Source organism: Oncorhynchus gorbuscha, linkage group LG11, assembly GCF_021184085.1.
Source record: "Oncorhynchus gorbuscha isolate QuinsamMale2020 ecotype Even-year linkage group LG11, OgorEven_v1.0, whole genome shotgun sequence".
NCBI classification, from domain to species: Eukaryota; Metazoa; Chordata; class Actinopteri; order Salmoniformes; family Salmonidae; genus Oncorhynchus; species Oncorhynchus gorbuscha.
Genome location: NC_060183.1, coordinates 82,867,859 through 82,886,365, shown reverse-complemented (window position 1 = coordinate 82,886,365; position 18,507 = coordinate 82,867,859). Strand labels below are relative to the sequence as shown.

General features: G+C 47.6%; 1 protein-coding gene across 17 annotated transcripts in view; it reads right to left on the bottom strand.

Annotated features, from left to right (window-relative positions):
• The window catches only part of LOC123989556 (transcription factor 4-like), a 474,938-nt gene that overhangs the window by 18,737 nt on the left and 437,694 nt on the right, over positions 1-18,507 (bottom strand). For all 17 annotated transcript variants that reach the window (XM_046290648.1, XM_046290653.1, XM_046290654.1 and 14 more), the window contains one exon: positions 15,634-15,769. In XM_046290648.1, coding sequence (XP_046146604.1) covers positions 15,634-15,769 — 136 coding nt within the window. The remainder of the gene's footprint in view (positions 1-15,633; positions 15,770-18,507) is intronic.

Below are 18,507 nucleotides of genomic sequence, written 5' to 3'. Positions count from 1 at the left end.
GGATAAATAACTTTACGCTGCACATTGGATAACGTTTTTTATTCAAATCTAATCACGAAGCAGTGATATGAGTTCTCAAGTGCTCTTGTTCAGTAACCGCCACCATAGCTCAGACTGAGATCTGTGTGAATCTATATTGGTGCCCAGCTTGGTCTTAGGTGGACTTAAGTGGTCTTAGGTGGTCTTAGGTGGTCTTAGGTGGAAGAGCCTCAATCTTCTTCTATTGATTTTCATATGTATAAATGACTAGACTATAGAGTGGTTATGCAGACTACATTGAAGAATTGAAATCCTCTGTTAGCTAGAAGGGAAAACCCCATTGTTATTACTGATTCTGATGGAAACCATTTATATGAAAACAAATGGATAAATGAGTCATTTAATAAGTGTTATGCAAATCTTTATTGCCTCACACTAAAACCGACGGAGGAGTTATTTTCTACGATTGATCTCCCAACTATCTCCGAAGAACAAAGGTCTCCCCTCAATGCTCCTATTACCAAGGAAGAGATTATGTTTGCAATTGAGAATCTGCAAAATGGTGTTGGCCCCAGGGACCAGACGGGTTCTGTAGTGAGTTCTATAAGGAGTTCTGTGGACTGATCATTGAGTCATTGCTTGGTAGGGCCCCAGGGACCAGACGGGTTCTGTAGTGAGTTCTATAAGGAGTTCCGTGGACTGATCATTGAGTCATTGCTTGGTAGGGCCCCAGGGACCAGACGGGTTCTGTAGTGAGTTCTATAAGGAGTTCCGTGGACTGATCATTGAGTCATTGCTTGGTAGGGCCCCAGGGACCAGACGGGTTCTGTAGTGAGTTCTATAAGGAGTTCCGTGGACTATGTTTAACCACTCATTTTCAGATGACCGTCTCTCTCAAACGCTGAGGGAAGCTAACATATCACTTATTCTCAAAAAAGGGGAAATGCCCAGAGTCTTGTTACTCGACCAATTGGTCTTCTGAAGGTGGATCGAAAATTGCTTTCTAAAATCCTAGTCACACGACTAGAGGACTTATTGCCGCTAATTGTGAAAAGGGGCCAAACTGGCTTCATTAAGGACCGTAACACATGTAATATTGTCCGGCGGCTTCTTAATGTTATTCGAGCCTACCAACCAAGTGCTGTGGATGGTCCTGTGCTCTCCCTAGATGCTGAGAAAGCATTTGACCGTGTGGAGTAGTCCTACCTATTCTTTGCTCTAATTAAATTTGGTCTAGGTGACAACTTTATAATAATTTCCATAGTTTTATAACATTTTAACTTTAAATAATAGTAAATAAATAATAATAAATAAATGTATCACTTTAAGCCACTTTATATAATGTTTATATATCTTACATTACTAATCTCATATGTACATACTGCATCATATACCATCTATAGCATCTTGCCTTTGCCGCTTGGTCATCGCTCATCCATATATTTACATATTCTTATACCATCCTTTTAGATGTGTGTGTATTAGGTAGTTGTTGTGGAATTTGTTAATTACTTGTTAGATATTACTGCACTGTTGAAACTAAAAGCACAAGCATTTCGCTACACTCGCATTAACATCTGCTAATCATGTGTATGTGACCAATAAAATGTGATTTGATTTTGATTTGATAAAATGGTGTAAGGTTTAAAATGACGATCATCAGGCGGCTGTCCTTACTAATGGGCTATGGTCAAATAGCTTCTCCACACACAGAGGTACCAGACAGGGCTGTCCTTTGTCCCCTCTCCTATTTGTGCTCGTTATGGAACCACTGGCCTATCAGGGTAACGCCTGCTATACACTGTTTGACGTTCATCATAAAATAAGATTGTATGCTGATGGAGTCCTGATATTCATCTCTTCAAGACATCAATTACATCTCTTGTTAATATTATTGAATTATTCAGTGTATTCTCAGTCTACAATATTAGTTTAACTAAATCAGAGGATATGCCACTTGGTAGTCTTCACTCTGCACCTACTACCTCTCCCCCCTTTCCTTTTAAATGGTCTCCCTCAGGTTTCATGTATCTGGGTATATTTGTAACTCCTAAGTTCCAGCAAATATACAAAGCCAATTTTGTTCCCTTGATTGATACAATAAGTCTGGAGTGTTGCATCTCGCTTCTGATTTCATGGTTGTATAATAATATAATATCCCTCTAGAAAATGAACATTTTACCTAGACTACTTTACCCAATCCCAATGATCCCAGTTTTACTTTCCATCAAGGTAATACAATAATTAAATGGCTGGTTATGTTCCTTCATATAGAGTAAACACAAGCCAAGACTTGTCAATATTGCAGCTGCCAAATTCTATGGGCGGCTTGGACCTGCCCAATATCAGGTTCTATCAATGGTGTGCCCACCTTTGTTATATTTCTGACTGGATCACAAATGATGACTCCTCTATTTGGTTAGACATTGAGACTTCTCTTTCAAAAATACCCCTTGCAGGATCTTTTCCTTTTCAGAAGCTTCAAGTCTGTAAAAGGTAGCTGCAATAAACCCATTACGTTTAACACACTTAAAGCACGGAGGTCAATTAAAAACATAATTGTGGGGAAGGGTCAAACTGACCTCTGCTCTTACCCCAATTCTTAACAACCCAGACTTTGTGCCATGATTGCTGGATGATGGCTTTAACATTTGGCTTGATAAGGGCATAGGCAGACTAAATGATTTATTCGTTGATAAGATTTTAATGTCATTTGAGCAGATGGTTGGGAAATATCGACTCCCAAAGCAGAAATCTGATTGGCAACCCTGCTGTGTCTATCATTGAAAGAAAATGTCTGTAAATTTATTTTGTGAAGGTTCCTTTTCTACTGTTAACACACAGAGGGTGAAACGAGTGTGGAAGAAAGAATTGTCTGTTACTATTGACGAGGAAATGTGGGAGGACATTTGGAGATATGCAAAAACAATATCTATCTGTAATCGTACTAAAGCAATCCAATTAAGAATAATACACAGATCACAGACATGCTTTCAGCTCCTCTCCCTCTTCTCCTCGGTGTCTGAAATGTAAGACTCAAACAGGCACCCTAACACACTGTTTATGGTCATGATCCAAGCTTTAAAGATACTGGTCTGGTGTTCTGCAAGAAAATGAAACACAAAATCCCGGTGGTCGACCTAGAATTGAAGCCAGTTTCTTTACTGTTAGTTCTCTCCAGTTGGCATGTTACTTCTGTGGCTACGAGGAGGCTTTTACAACATCCTTACCATCACAGTGAGGAAAAACATCGTCTTACAGTGCATTAATGAACAGGTCCCCTTCTATAAAGGCATAATATTCTATTTCAAAGGGTGCCATTGGAATATGTGACATTTACATTACATTCTAAAACAGATCAGTTCTACAAAGTGTGGGAACCTCATTTAAATCACCTAGAACTTGATTCCTCAGCTGTTATGCTGCAAGGATTTACTTAGAATGGTGGTTGTTTACCTGTCTCAAGATTACACTGTACGTTCCATGTGTTGGGACCTAATTTCTTTATTTAAACTGAGCTTTTGTTTAATTTCTGTCTGTTTTTTGTGGTTTCTTTGTTATTCATATTTTATCTTTGTTACTGTATCTCTTAATATTGGAGAAAAGGGTGAAATTCCCCCCAAAATACTTTTAAAATATCTATATCCCCTCACGAACGCGCATTCTTCTGCCTCTTCTGTAAGCAGGTGTAAAAGAAACACAGACTGGAAAAGTAGATGCACAATGGATAATGGTTATTGTAGTTAATTACCATGTTTTATGCGCTAAACTATGTTGGCTTATTGGAACTACAATGTTACACAGGTCAGGCTGTATTTCATTGTACCTTTATTTAACCAGGCAAGTCAGTTAAGAACAAATTCTTATTTTCAATGACAGCCTAGGAACAGTTGGTTAACTGCCTGTTCAGGGGTAGAACGACAGATTTGTACCTTGTCAGCTCGGGGATTTGAACTTGCAACCTGCTGGTTATTAGTCTAACACTCTAACCACTAGGCTACCCTGCCACCCCAAGCTAATGGATCTGATTCATCTCAAGAGAAACTACAACTCCCTACTACATCACACAGTTCAGTCTGGATCTGATTTATCTCTAGAGAAACTACAACTCCCTACTACATCACACAGTTCAGTCTGGGTCTGATTTATCTCTAGATAAACTACAACTCCCTACTACATCACACAGTTCAGTCTGGATCTGATTTATCTCTAGATAAACTACAACTCCCTACTACATCACACAGTTCAGTCTGGGTCTGATTTATCTCTAGAGAAACTACAACTCCCTACTACATCACACAGTTCAGTCTGGATCTGATTTATCTCAAGAGAAACTGTGAAATATGCACATGGAATGCACAGAAGAAAACTCAATAGAATTCAAATAATTGAACCGAAGTTGGTCAATTAGTTGTTTAAAAAAGGGGAGAAAAAAAATAAAGAATAATCGGTTAATTGTTCAGCACTAAGAAATGGAAATACTGCATACTTTGTGATATCAAATGCCTTCTCACACTTTAAAAGATGAAACGAAGCTCACACTCAATCCATCATGAATACAAAACGATCTACAACACGTAGGTTCCTACACCCCAAAAATAGATTGAATGGCCTTGTCATTCACAAAGTACGGATGACAAATCAAGTGCATTTGATCCAAACATGGGAATACGAGGACATGTAGTGGTCACCGGGTTTCGTCACACTAGCTATCATAAGTCCATTTGTACTTTTAGTCGACGCTCTCATCCTCAGGTTGTGTGATCCGTGTCAGAGCGATTAGGATTAAGGGTACATTAAACAAATTTTTCACCTAGTCGGCTTAGGGATTTGAACCAGCAACCTTTTGATTACTGAACGAAACACTCTTAAACCGCTAGGCTACCTGCCGCCCTAAATTAGCTAGCGATGTTTCCCTTTCATAAGCTTGATGTTGGGTGCGGCTCCTGTCCTACGCAACAATTAAAAAAACAACTGGAGATTTTATGCACTAGCATGCAATGAGATATATTTTAACACGATGGGGTATTTAATTTGCAACATGTCTTGTCATCGACTAGAACAATATCATTGTATGAAGCTGTGCATATTTGTACCGCTGTTTGTGTACCTTCTCTACTAGCTAGCTAGCTAGCTAGGGCAGTTCAGTCCAGTACTAGAGAGACAGTCCATTCTGCATGCCTTCCTGACGTCGATATACAATGTGTCATCATGTATTTGTGCATGCACACTGGTAACTTTCATAGCTATCTTGTTAGCTAACTTAGCTAGCTCATTAAACAGTTTTTTTTATTTTTATATTTCTGCACGATGGCACTTATTAAGCCCTGAATCTCATAGGGACCTCACTTTCACCACTAGTCATCTAGCTAGCCACGTAGCCAACAGGGCTGCATCGGTTTCCATTGGACTAGAGCTAGCTAGACTGGCTAGCTAGGTAGCTAACACAAACTGATTATCATGTAGCAGCCTATGCTGACTAGAGTTGCTAGAATGCTACAGTTAGCCTCCCCTCTCCTCCCCCTCCTCTCCCCTCCCTCTCCTCCCCCTCCTCTCCTCTCCTCCCCCTCTCCCCTCCCTCTCCTCCCCTCTCCTCCCCCTCCTCTCCCCTCCCTCCCTCCCCTCCCCTCTCCTCCCCTCTCCTCCCCTCTCCTCCCCCCCCCCTCCCCCCTCTCCTCCCCTCCCTCCCTCCCCCCCTCCCCCTCCTCTCCTCTCCTCCCCCTCTCCCCTCCCTCTCCTCCCCTCTCCTCCCCCTCCTCTCCCCTCCCTCTCCTCCCCTCTCCTCCCCCTCTCCCCTCCCTCTCCTCCCCCTCTCCTCCCCCTCCTCTCCCCTCCCTCTCCTCCCCTCTCCTCCCCTCTCCTCCCCCTCCTCTCCTCTCCTCCCCCTCTCCCCTCCCTCTCCTCCCCCTCCTCTCCCCTCCCCTGCCTACCCCTCTCCTCCCCCTCCTCCCCTCTCCTCTCCTCTCCTCCCCCTCTCCCCCCCTCCTCCCCTCCCTCCCCTCCTCCTCCCCCTCCCTCTCCTCCTCCTCCCCCTCTCCCCTCCCTCTCCTCCCCTCTCCTCCCCCCTCTCCTCCCCTCTCCTCCCCCTCCTCGCCCCTCCCTCTCCTCCCCTCTCCTCCCCCTCCTCTCCCCTCCCTCTCCTCCCCTCTCCTCCCCCTCTCCTCCCCCTCCCTCCCCTCCTCTCCCCTCCATCTCCTCCCCTCTCCTCCCCCTCCTCCCCCCCCTCCCCTCTCCTCCCCCTCTCCCCCCCTCTCCTCCCCCTCTCCCTCTCCTCCCCCTCTCCCTCCCTCTCCTCCCCTCTCCTCCCCTCTCCTTCCCCCTCCTCTCCTCTCCTCCCCCTCTCCCCTCCCTCTCCTCCCCTCTCCTCCCCCCTCCTCTCCCCTATCACTATCCAGATGGAGAATATAGCTCTCTGTTTGTTTGACGTCATTCCATGGGCCTGTGCCAACATCCCTGTCAACATAACACACACACACACACACACACACACTTTCACAAAAGAAGCCCCTCATCTCGCAGACTTCCTCAAAATGCCCTCAATGGCTCAATCACAGAGGAGGAAATAAACAAAATGGCCGTCAGGCTGCTGCTTGCCTGACTCTCTGTGCCTGACTCTCTGTGTCTGACTCTCTGTGTCTGACTCTCTGTGTCTGACTCAGTTGTGTCTGACTCTCTGTGTCTGACTCTCTGTGTCTGACTCTCTGTGTCTGACTCTCTGTGTCTGACTCTCTGTGTCTGACTCAGTTGTGTCTGACTCTCTGTGTCTGACTCTCTGTGTCTGACTCTCTGTGTCTGACTCTCTGTGTCTGACTCTCTGTGTCTGACTCTCTGTGTCTGACTCTCTGTGTCTGACTCTCTGTGTCTGACTCAGTTGTGTCTGACTCTCTGTGTCTGACTCTCTGTGTCTGACTCTCTGTGTCTGACTCTCTGTGTCTGACTCTCTGTGTCTGACTCAGTTGTGTCTGACTCTCTGTGTCTGACTCTCTGTGTCTGACTCTCTGTGTCTGACTCTCTGTGTCTGACTCAGTTGTGTCTGACTCTCTGTGTCTGACTCAGTTGTGCCTGACTCTCTGTGTCTGACTCAGTTGTGTCTGACTCTCTGTGTCTGACTCTCTGTGTCTGACTCTCTGTGTCTGACTCTCTGTGTCTGACTCAGTTGTGTCTGACTCTCTGTGTCTGACTCTCTGTGTCTGACTCTCTGTGTCTGACTCTCTGTGTCTGACTCAGTTGTGTCTGACTCTCTGTGTCTGACTCAGTTGTGCCTGACTCTCTGTGTCTGACTCAGTTGTGCCTGACTCTCTGTGTCTGACTCAGTTGTGTCTGACTCTCTGTGTCTGACTCTCTGTGCCTGACTCTCTGTGTCTGACTCAGTTGTGTCTGACTCTCTGTGTCTGACTCTCTGTGTCTGACTCTCTGTGTCTGATTCTCTGTGTCTGACTCTCTGTGTCTGACTCTCTGTGTCTGACTCTCTGTGTCTGACTCTCTGTGTCTGACTCTCTGTGTCTGACTCTCTGTGTCTGACTCTCTGTGTCTGACTCTCTGTATCTGACTCTCTGTGTCTGACTCTCTGTATCTGACTCTCTGTATCTGACTCTCTGTGTCTGACTCTCTGTGTCTGACTCTCTGTGTCTGACTCTCTGTGTCTGACTCTCTGTGTCTGACTCTCTGTGTCTGACTCTCTGTGTCTGACTCAGTTGTGTCTGACTCTCTGTGTCTGACTCTCTGTGTCTGACTCAGTTGTGTCTGACTCTCTGTGTCTGACTCAGTTGTGTCTGACTCAGTTGTGTCTGACTCTCTGTGTCTGACTCTCTGTGTCTGACTCTCTGTGTCTGACTCAGTTGTGTCTGACTCAGTTGTGTCTGACTCTCTGTATCTGACTCTCTGTGTCTGACTCTCTGTGTCTGACTCTCTGTGTCTGACTCAGTTGTGTCTGACTCAGTTGTGTCTGACTCTCTGTGTCTGACTCTCTGTGTCTGACTCTCTGTGTCTGACTCTCTGTGTCTGACTCTCTGTGTCTGACTCAGTTGTGTCTGACTCTCTGTGTCTGACTCAGTTGTGTCTGACTCTCTGTGTCTGACTCAGTTGTGTCTGACTCTCTGTGTCTGACTCTCTGTGTCTGACTCAGTTGTGTCTGACTCTCTGTGTCTGACTCAGTTGTGTCTGACTCTCTGTGTCTGACTCTCTGTGTCTGACTCAGTTGTGTCTGACTCTCTGTGTCTGACTCAGTTGTGTGTACAACCAGAAGTTTCTAGACTACACCAGACAAAGAAGGGGAGAGCGGCAGCGAAGCACTCAGCACAGCAGCTACGTTGGAAGTGGAGTGGGGGACTCAGCACAGCAGCTACGTTAGAAGTGGAGTGGGGGACAGCAGCAAGTGGAGTGGGGGACACAGCAGCTACGTTGGAAGTGGAGTGGGGACTCAGCACAGCAGCTACGTTGGAAGTGGAGTGGGGGACTCAGCACAGCAGCTACGTTGGTGGAAGTGGAAGTGGGGGGGGACTCAGCACAGCAGCTACGTTGGAAGTGGAGTGGGGGACTCAGCACAGCAGCTACGTTGGAAGTGGAGTGGGGGACTCAGCACAGCAGCTAGAGGGAAGGGGTAGACTCAGCACAGCAGCTACGTTGGAAGTGGAGTGGGGGACTCAGACAGCAGCTGGGAAGTGGAGTGGGGACTCAGCACAGCAGCTACGTTGGAAGTGGAGTGGGGGACTCAGCACAGCAGCTACGTTGGAAGTGGAGTGGGGGACTCAGCACAGCAGCTCTAAGTGGAGTGGGGGACTCAGCACAGCAGCTGTTGGAAGTGGAGTGGGGGACTCAGCACAGCAGCTACGTTGGAAGTGGAGTGGGGGACTCAGCACAGCAGCTACGTTGGAAGTGGAGTGGGGGACTCAGCACAGCAGCTACGTTGGAAGTGGAGTGGGGACTCAGCACAGCAGCTGTCTCTGTAGCTAGTGGAGTGGGGGACTCAGCACAGCAGCTACGTTGGAAGTGGAGTGGGGGACTCAGCACAGCAGCTACGTTGGAAGTGGAGTGGGGGACTCAGCACAGCAGCTACGTTGGAAGTGGAGTGGGGGACTCAGCACAGCAGCTACGTTGGAAGTGGAGTGGGGGACTCAGCACAGCAGCTACGTTAGAAGTGGAGTGGGGGTCAGCACAGCAGCTCGTTAGAAGTGGAGTGGGGACTCAGCACAGCAGCTACGTTAGAAGTGGAGTGGGGGACTCAGCACAGTGTGTGGAGTGGGGGACTCAGCACAGCAGCTACGTTGGAAGTGGAGTGGGGACTCAGCACAGCAGCTATGTTGGAAGTGGAGTGGGGACTCAGCACAGCAGCTACGTTAGAAGTGGAGTGGGGGACTCAGCACAGCAGCTATGTTGGAAGTGGAGTGGGGGACTCAGCACAGCAGCTGTCTTGGAGTGGGGGACTCAGCACAGCAGCTCGTGAAGTGGAGTGGGGGACTCAGCACAGCAGCTACGTTGTCTGTGGAGTGGGGGACTCAGCACAGCAGCTCGTTGGAAGTGGAGTGGGGACTCAGCACAGCAGCTGTTGTCTCTGGAGTGGGGGTCAGCACAGCAGCTGTTGTGTGTTGGAAGTGGGGGGGGACTCAGCACAGCAGCTCGTTGGAAGTGAAGTAGGGGACTGTCAGTAGCTACGTTAGAAGTGGAGTGGGGGACTGTCACAGCAGCTACGTTGGAAGTGGAGTCTCTGCACTACGTTGGAAGTGGAGTGGGGGACTCAGCACAGCAGCTACGTTGGAAGTGGAGTGGGGACTCAGCACAGCAGCTACGTTGGAAGTGGAGTGGGGGACTCAGCACAGCAGCTACGTTGGAAGTGGAGTGGGGGACTCAGCACAGCAGCTAAGTTGGAAGTGGAGTAGGGGACTCAGCACAGCAGCTACTAGTCCTCTGCAGACAGAGGGAAGGAGACCAACATAACGCCTCAGACTCAGAGAAGACACATCCTGCTGCAACACTCTAACATACACTGGGAAGCTTTCGTCCACGTTATCTATAGTTCTACTCTCAGCTGTCTCTGTAGTGTGTGTCTGTGTCTGTAGTGTGTGTCTGTCTCTGTAGTGTGTGTGTGTCTCTGTAGTGTGTGTATCTCTGTTGTGTGTGTGTCTCTGTAGTGTGTCTGTCTCTGTAGTGTGTGTGTGTCTCTGTAGTGTGTGTGTGTCTCTGTAGTGTTTGTGTCTCTGTTGTGTGTGTGTCTCTGTAGTGTGTCTGTCTCTGTAGTGTGTGTCTGTCTCTGTAGTGTGTGTCTGTCTCTGTAGTGTGTGTGTGTGTCTCTGTAGTGTGTGTCTCTGTAGTGTGTGTGTCTGTCTCTGTAGTGTGTGTGTCTCTGTAGTGTGTGTGTCTCTGTAGTGTGTGTGTGTCTGTCTCTGTAGTGTGTGTCTGTCTCTGTAGTGTGTGTGTCTGTCTCTGTGGTGTGTGTCTGTCTCTGTAGTGTGTGTCTTTCTCTGTAGTGTGTGTGTCTCTGTAGTGTGTGTGTCTGTCTCTGTGGTGTGTGTCTCTGTAGTGTGTGTGTGTCTCTGTAGTGTGTGTGTGTCTCTGTAGTGTGTGTGTCTCTGTTGTGTGTGTGTCTCTGTAATGTGTCTGTCTCTGTAGTGTGTGTCTGTCTCTGTAGTGTGTGTCTGTCTCTGTAGTGTGTGTGTGTCTCTGTAGTGTGTGTCTCTGTAGTGTGTGTGTCTGTCTCTGTAGTGTGTGTGTCTGTCTCTGTAGTGTGTGTCTGTCTCTGTAGTGTGTGTGTCTCTGTAGTGTGTGTGTCTCTGTTGTGTGTGTGTGTCTGTCTCTGTAGTGTGTGTCTGTCTCTGTAGTGTGTGTGTCTGTCTCTGTGGTGTGTGTCTGTCTCTGTAGTGTGTGTCTTTCTCTGTAGTGTGTGTGTCTCTGTAGTGTGTGTGTCTGTCTCTGTGGTGTGTGTCTCTGTAGTGTGTGTGTCTGTCTCTGTAGTGTGTGTGTGTCTCTGTAGTGTGTGTCTGTCTCTGTAGTGTGTGTCTGTCTCTGTAGTGTGTGTGTCTCTGTAGTGTTTGTGTCTCTGTAGTGTGTGTCTCTGTCGTGTGTCTGTCTCTGTAGTGTGTGTGTCAATGTAGTGTGTGTGTCTCTGTAGTGTGTGTCTGTCTCTGTAGTGTGTCTGTCTCTGTGGTGTGTGTCTCTGTGGTGTGTGTGTGTCTCTGTAGTGTGTGTCTCTGTTGTGTGTGTGTCTCTGTGGTGTGTGTGTCTCTGTGGTGTGTGTGTGTCTCTGTAGTGTGTGTCTGTCTCTGTAGTGTGTGTCTGTCTCTGTAGTGTGTGTGTGTCTCTGTAGTGTGTGTCTGTCTCTGTGGTGTGTGTCTGTCTCTGTAGTGTGTGTCTGTCTCTGTAGTGTGTGTGTATCTGTAGTGTGTGTGTCTTTGTAGTGTGTGTCTGTCTCTGTAGTGTGTGTGTGTCTCTGTAGTGTGTGTGTGTCTCTGTAGTGTGTGTCTGTCTCTGTAGTGTGTGTGTCAATGTAGTGTGTGTGTCTCTGTAGTGTGTGTCTCTGTAGTGTGTGTCTGTCTCTGTAGTGTGTGTGTGTCTCTGTAGTGTGTGTCTGTAGTGTGTGTGTCTGTCTCTGTGGTGTGTGTCTCTGTAGTGTGTGTGTCTGTCTCTGTAGTGTGTGTGTGTCTCTGTAGTGTGTGTCTGTCTCTGTAGTGTGTGTGTCTCTGTAGTGTTTGTGTCTCTGTAGTGTGTGTCTCTGTAGTGTGTCTGTCTCTGTAGTGTGTGTGTCAATGTAGTGTGTGTGTCTCTGTAGTGTGTGTGTGTCTCTGTAGTGTGTGTGTGTGTCTGTAGTGTGTGTCTGTCTCTGTAGTGTGTGTCTGTCTCTGTAGTGTGTGTGTGTCTCTGTAGTGTGTGTGTGTCTCTGTAGTGTGTGTGTCTCTGTAGTGTGTGTCTGTCTCTGTGGTGTGTGTCTCTGTGGTGTGTGTGTGTCTCTGTAGTGTGTGTGTGTCTCTGTTGTGTGTGTGTCTCTGTGGTGTGTGTGTCTCTGTGGTGTGTGTGTGTCTCTGTAGTGTGTGTCTGTCTCTGTAGTGTGTGTCTGTCTCTGTAGTGTGTGTGTGTCTCTGTAGTGTGTGTCTGTCTCTGTGGTGTGTGTCTGTCTCTGTAGTGTGTGTCTGTCTCTGTAGTGTGTGTGTGTATCTGTAGTGTGTGTGTCTTTGTAGTGTGTGTCTGTCTCTGTAGTGTGTGTGTGTCTCTGTAGTGTGTGTGTGTCTCTGTAGTGTGTGTGTGTCTCTATAGTGTGTGTGTGTCTCTGTTGTGTGTGTGTCTCTGTGGTGTGTGTGTCTCTGTGGTGTGTGTGTGTCTCTGTAGTGTGTGTCTGTCTCTGTAGTGTGTGTCTGTCTCTGTAGTGTGTGTGTGTCTCTGTGGTGTGTGTCTGTCTCTGTAGTGTGTGTCTGTAGTGTGTGTGTCTCTGTAGTGTGTGTGTCTCTGTAGTGTGTGTCTGTGTCTGTAGTGTGTGTGTGTCTCTGTAGTGTGTGTGTGTCTCTGTAGTGTGTGTGTCTCTGTTGTGTGTGTGTCTCTGTAGTGTGTCTGTCTCTGTAGTGTGTGTCTGTCTCTGTAGTGTGTGTCTGTCTCTGTAGTGTGTGTGTGTCTCTCTAGTGTGTGTCTCTGTAGTGTGTGTGTCTGTCTCTGTAGTGTGTGTGTCTCTGTAGTGTGTGTGTCTCTGTAGTGTGTGTGTGTCTGTTGTGTGTGTGTCTGTCTCTGTAGTGTGTGTGTGTCTCTGTAGTGTGTGTCTGTCTCTGTGGTGTGTGTCTGTCTCTGTAGTGTGTGTCTTTCTCTGTAGTGTGTGTGTCTGTCTCTGTGGTGTGTGTCTCTGCAGTGTGTGTGTGTCTCTGTAGTGTGTGTGTCTGTCTCTGTAGTGTGTGTCTTTCTCTGTAGTGTGTGTGTCTGTCTCTGTGGTGTGTGTCTCTGCAGTGTGTGTGTGTCTCTGTAGTGTGTGTGTCTGTCTCTGTAGTGTGTGTGTATCTCTGTAGTGTGTGTGTATCTCTGTAGTGTGTGTCTGTGTCTGTAGTGTGTGTCTTTCTCTGTAGTGTGTGTGTCTGTCTCTGTGGTGTGTGTCTCTGCAGTGTGTGTGTGTCTCTGTAGTGTGTGTGTCTGTCTCTGTAGTGTGTGTGTCTGTCTCTGTAGTGTGTGTGTATCTCTGTAGTGTGTGTGTATCTCTGTAGTGTGTGTCTGTGTCTGTAGTGTGTGTCTTTCTCTGTAGTGTGTGTGTCTGTCTCTGTGTGTGTGTGTGTGTGTGTGTGTGTGTGTGTGTGTGTGTGTGTGTGTGTGTGTGTGTGTGTGTGTGTGTGTGTGTGTGTGTGTGTGTGTGTGTGTGTGTGTGTGTGTCTCTGTAGTGTGTGTGTGTCTCTGTAGTGTGTGTGTCTGTCTCTGTAGTGTGTGTGTGTGTGTGTGTGTGTGTGTGTGTGTGTGTGTGTGCGTGCGTGCGTGCGTGCGTGCGTGCGTGCGTGTGTGTGTGTGTGTGTGTGTGTGTAGTTGGCGAGGGCCTCAGGACGATATGTTGTCACGGAAGTCATTTCCAGTCTGTCGACAGGCCTCAGGGCTGATTTGCTTCACAGCATCGGTCAATTCCCTTTAACAGATTCATATTTTAAATAAATGGTGTTTTCTCTGTTCAATCATAAACACATTCAAATGTGGACTCTGCCAATCGCACTGATTTTACTGTCGATATAATATGGATGTGAGTGTATGTGATAATTGACCATTTAAAAAATATATTGATTATATTCAAATGTTTGTTATTCACAAAACAATAATTCTACTATAATTTGCTAATGGATATTTCCCAACAGTAACAGAGTGGAACAAATCCTGTTTGAAAAGCTGATCACATTTGATGTTTCCATGTTTCCATGTTTCCATGTTTCCATGTTTCCAGGGCCATGTTTCCATGTTTCCATGTTTCCATGTTTCATGTTTCCATGTTTCCAGGGCCATGTTTCCATGTTTCCAGGGCCATGTTTCCAGGGCCATGTTTCCATGTTTCCAGGGCCATGTTTCCATGTTTCCAGGGCCATGTTTCCATGTTTCCAGGGCCATGTTTCCATGTTTCCAGGGCCATGTTTCCATGTTTCCAGGGCCATGTTTCCATGTTTCCAGGGCCATGTTTCCATGTTTCCAGGGCCATGTTTCCAGGGCCATGTTTCCATGTTTCCAGGGCCATGTTTCCAGGGCCATGTTTCCAGGGCCATGTTTCCATGGGCCATGTTTCCATGTTTCCAGGGCCATGTTTCCAGGGCCATGTTTCCAGGGCCATGTTTCCATGTTTCCAGGGCCATGTTTCCAGGGCCATGTTTCCAGGGCCATGTTTCCATGTTTCCAGGGCCATGTTTCCAGGGCCATGTTTCCATGTTTCCAGGGCCATGTTTCCAGGGCCATGTTTCCAGGGCCATGTTTCCATGTTTCCAGGGCCATGTTTCCAGGGCCATGTTTCCAGGGCCATGTTTCCATGTTTCCAGGGCCATGTTTCCAGGGCCATGTTTCCAGGGCCATGTTTCCATGTTTCCAGGGCCATGTTTCCATGTTTCCAGGGCCATGTTTCCATGTTTCCAGGGCCATGTTTCCAGGGCCATGTTTCCATGTTTCCAGGGCCATGTTTCCAGGGCCATGTTTCCATGTTTCCAGGGCCATGTTTCCAGGGCCATGTTTCCATGTTTCCAGGGCCATGTTTCCAGGGCCATGTTTCCATGTTTCCAGGGCCATGTTTCCAGGGCCATGTTTCCATGTTTCCAGGGCCATGTTTCCAGGGCCATGTTTCCATGTTTCCAGGGCCATGTTTCCATGTTTCCAGGGCCATGTTTCCATGTTTCCAGGGCCATGTTTCCATGTTTCCAGGGCCATGTTTCCAGGGCCATGTTTCCAGGGCCATGTTTCCATGTTTCCATGGCCATGTTTCCAGGGCCATGTTTTCATGGCCATGTTTCCAGGGCCATGTTTCCAGGGCCATGTTTCCATGTTTCCAGGGCCATGTTTCCAGGGCCATGTTTCCATGTTTCCAGGGCCATGTTTCCAGGGCCATGTTTCCAGGGCCATGTTTCCATGTTTCCAGGGCCATGTTTCCAGGGCCATGTTTCCAGGGCCATGTTTCCATGTTTCCAGGGCCATGTTTCCAGGGCCATGTTTCCATGTTTCCAGGGCCATGTTTCCAGGGCCATGTTTCCAGGGCTATGTTTCCATGGCCATGTTTCCATGTTTCCAGGGCCATGTTTCCAGGGCCATGTTTCCATGTTTCCAGGGCCATGTTTCCATGTTTCCAGGGCCATGTTTCCATGTTTCCAGGGCCATGTTTCCATGTTTCATTTTCCAGGGCCATGTTTCCATGTTTCCAGGGCCATGTTTCCAGGGCCATTTTTCCAGGGCCATGTTTCCATGTTTCCATGTTTCCAGGGCCATGTTTCCAGGGCCATGTTTCCAGGGCCATGTTTCCAGGTTTCCAGGGCCAACCAGATGGGAGCCCACCTTCACACGGTGGGTTTTGTATTTGATTTGTGTTTGTTTGTCTCCGTGAGCTAGTTGCTACTCTTCTATACGGTCCTAGTCTATATAACCAGACAGGGAACAGAGATTACCAGCAGGAGACCTTATATCCCACAGAGTTGCCTGCTGTGTCACACCGTGCCCTCCACAACCCCCCGGTATGGTACTCACCCCGGTACGTATCAGTCTGGTTGAGATCTGGTGACGTGGCAGACTGCTGGGGCAGCTGGGGGACTGGCACTTGGTTGGGTCTGATGGGATGGCTGCCAAGCATGCCCACGCTACCATCTTCCCTGTGAGAGCCCACCTGCAGGGAACCAGAGAGAGAAGGGGGAGACACGTTAACCTCGGGAGGTGTATAGCGCAAACACACGTCACGATGGGGACGAAGGCCCCTGAACACAAACAGCAGCTCATGATTCGTGCATTTATTGAATAATATGACTAGCTATGATTCATACATGTTCAGTAAGAGTTGAATCTGCTTGGTGTTTTTCTTCTTGTCATGGTTATCAGGTATCGTGGTATATTGATGCTGGTATCGTGGTATAGTGATGCTGGTATCATGGTATAGTGATGCTGGTATCGTGGTATAGTGATGCCGATATCATGGTATAGTGATGCTGGTATCGTGGTATAGTGATGCTGGGATTATGGTATAGTGATGCTGGTATCATGATATAGTGATGCTGGTATCGTGGTATAGTGATGCTGGTATGTGGTATAGTGATGCTGGTATCATGGTATAGTGATGCTGGTATCATGGTATAGTGATGCTGGTATCGTGGTATAGTGATGCTGGTATTGTGGTATAGTGATGCTGGTATCATGGTATAGTGATGCTGGTATCATGGTATAGTGATGCTGGTATCGTGGTATAGTGATGCTGGTATTGTGGTATAGTGATGCTGGTATCATGGTATATTGATGTTGGTGTTGTGGTATAGTGATGCTGGTATCGTGGTATAGTGATGCTGGTATCATGGTATAGCGATGCTGGTATCGTGGTATAGTGATGCTGGTATCGTGGTATAGTGATGCTGGTATCGTGGTATATTGATGCTGATATCATGGTATAGTGATGCTGGTATGTGGTATATTGATGCTGGTATCGTGGTATAGTGATGCTGGTATCATGATATAGTGATGCTGGTATCGTGGTATAGTGATGCTGGTATCGTGGTATAGTGATGCTGGGATTATGGTATAGTGATGCTGGTATCGTGGTATAGTGATGCTGGTATTGTGGTATAGTGATGCTGGTATCGTGGTATAGTGATGCTGGGATTTTGGTATAGTGATGCTGGTATCATGGTGTATTGATGCTGGTATCGTGGTATAGTGATGCTGGTATCGTGGTATAGTGATGCTGGTACCATGGTATAGTGATGCTGGTATCGTGGTATAGTGATGCTGGTATCGTGGTATAGTGACGCTGGTATTGTGGTATAGTGATGCTGGTATCGTGGTATAGTGATGCTGGTACCATGGTATAGTGATGCTGGTATCGTGGTATAGTGATGCTGGTATCGTGGTATTGTGATGCTGGTATTGTGGTATAGTGATGCTGGTATTGTGGTATAGTGATACTGGTATCGTGACAACCCTTTAATGTTTCCTACATCCTCCATATCATTCCCCCTTGGTTTTCTCTAGAAGCAGACTCCCCTTCCTCCTTCCCTCACCCTTCCTTCCCTATCCACCTCCTTCTCTCTCTTCCTCCTTCCCTCACCCTTCCTTCCCTATCTACCTCCTTCTCTCTCTTCCTCCTTCCCTCTCTCTTCCTTCCCTCTCTACCTCCTTCCCTCTCTTCCTCCCTCCCTTTCTACCTCCTTCCCTCTGTTCCTACTTCCCTCTCTTCCTTCCTCCATACCTCTCTATCTCCATCCCTCTCTTTCTCCTTCCATCTCTCTTCCTTCCCTCTCTTTCTCCTGCTCTCTCTTCCTCCATACCTCTCTATCTCCTTCCCTCTCTTTCTCCTTCCATCTCTCTTCCTACCCTCTCTTCCTCCATACCTCTCTATCTCCTTCCCTCTCTTTCTCCTTCCATCTCTCTTCCTTCCCTCTCTTTCTCCTTCTCTCTCTTCCTCCCTCCCTCTCTACCTCCTTCTCTATCTTCTTCCTTCCCTCTCTCCTTCCCTCTGTTCCTCCTTCCCTCTCTTTCTCCCTCCCTCTCTTTCTCCCTCCCTCTCTATCTCCTTCCCTCTCTATCTCCTTCCCTCTCTATCTCCTTCCCTCTCTTCCTCCCTCCCTCTCTTCCTCCTTCCCTCTCTTCCTTCCCCAGATGTGTATTACTGCTGTTGACCTGCAGAGGGCAGCCTTCCCCTGTGCATCACAGAGAGGGAGGACCCGGTCCCAATCTACACCCCCACTCCCCCCCACCACCCCACACACACACACACTACTACACCCCCACGTTCTATCCTCCTCCTCTCTCCTCCCTCGCTTTCTCTCTCTGTCCTAACAAAACCTGGATGGCAGTAATAGTGAAGCCGCTCAGATCCGTTCAGGCAGGTAAAATATAAAACGCTCTCTCTCGCAGGGAACCTCTCTCTCCTCAGCGGAGCTCAGCGATTCCCATCCATCTGTCTACTATCATGTCCGCCAACACAACTGACAATTATCTTAATACCCATATGTTTAATTGTGAGGGCTCCTAATTCCCCCGACGGATCCTCTAGATCCAGCAGGAATTCAGATTTTGGCACAAGTTATTTTTCTCCCTCTTCTCTTCTTTTCCTCTGTCACTCCCTCTTTACGTCGTACGGTGTCATTCTACCTCTCTCTCCCTTCTCTCTCCCTGTCTTTTCTCCATCTCCCTGTCTTGTCTATAAGTCCAGCTAAGCCTCTGACAGTGCAACTGGAGATGTCAGCTACACCTCCTTGCTTGACGCAAATATCAGAAAATGTCGAGCGGCTTTGTGGGGGAGCGTACCGACAGGCAGAGGGAGAGGGAAACGTTCCAAGCCAGCTGCGTTTGTTTGCTCCTCGTCTTTCATCACAACACAAACGCCAAATGCCAAATGGCACCATCCTGGCTGGGGAT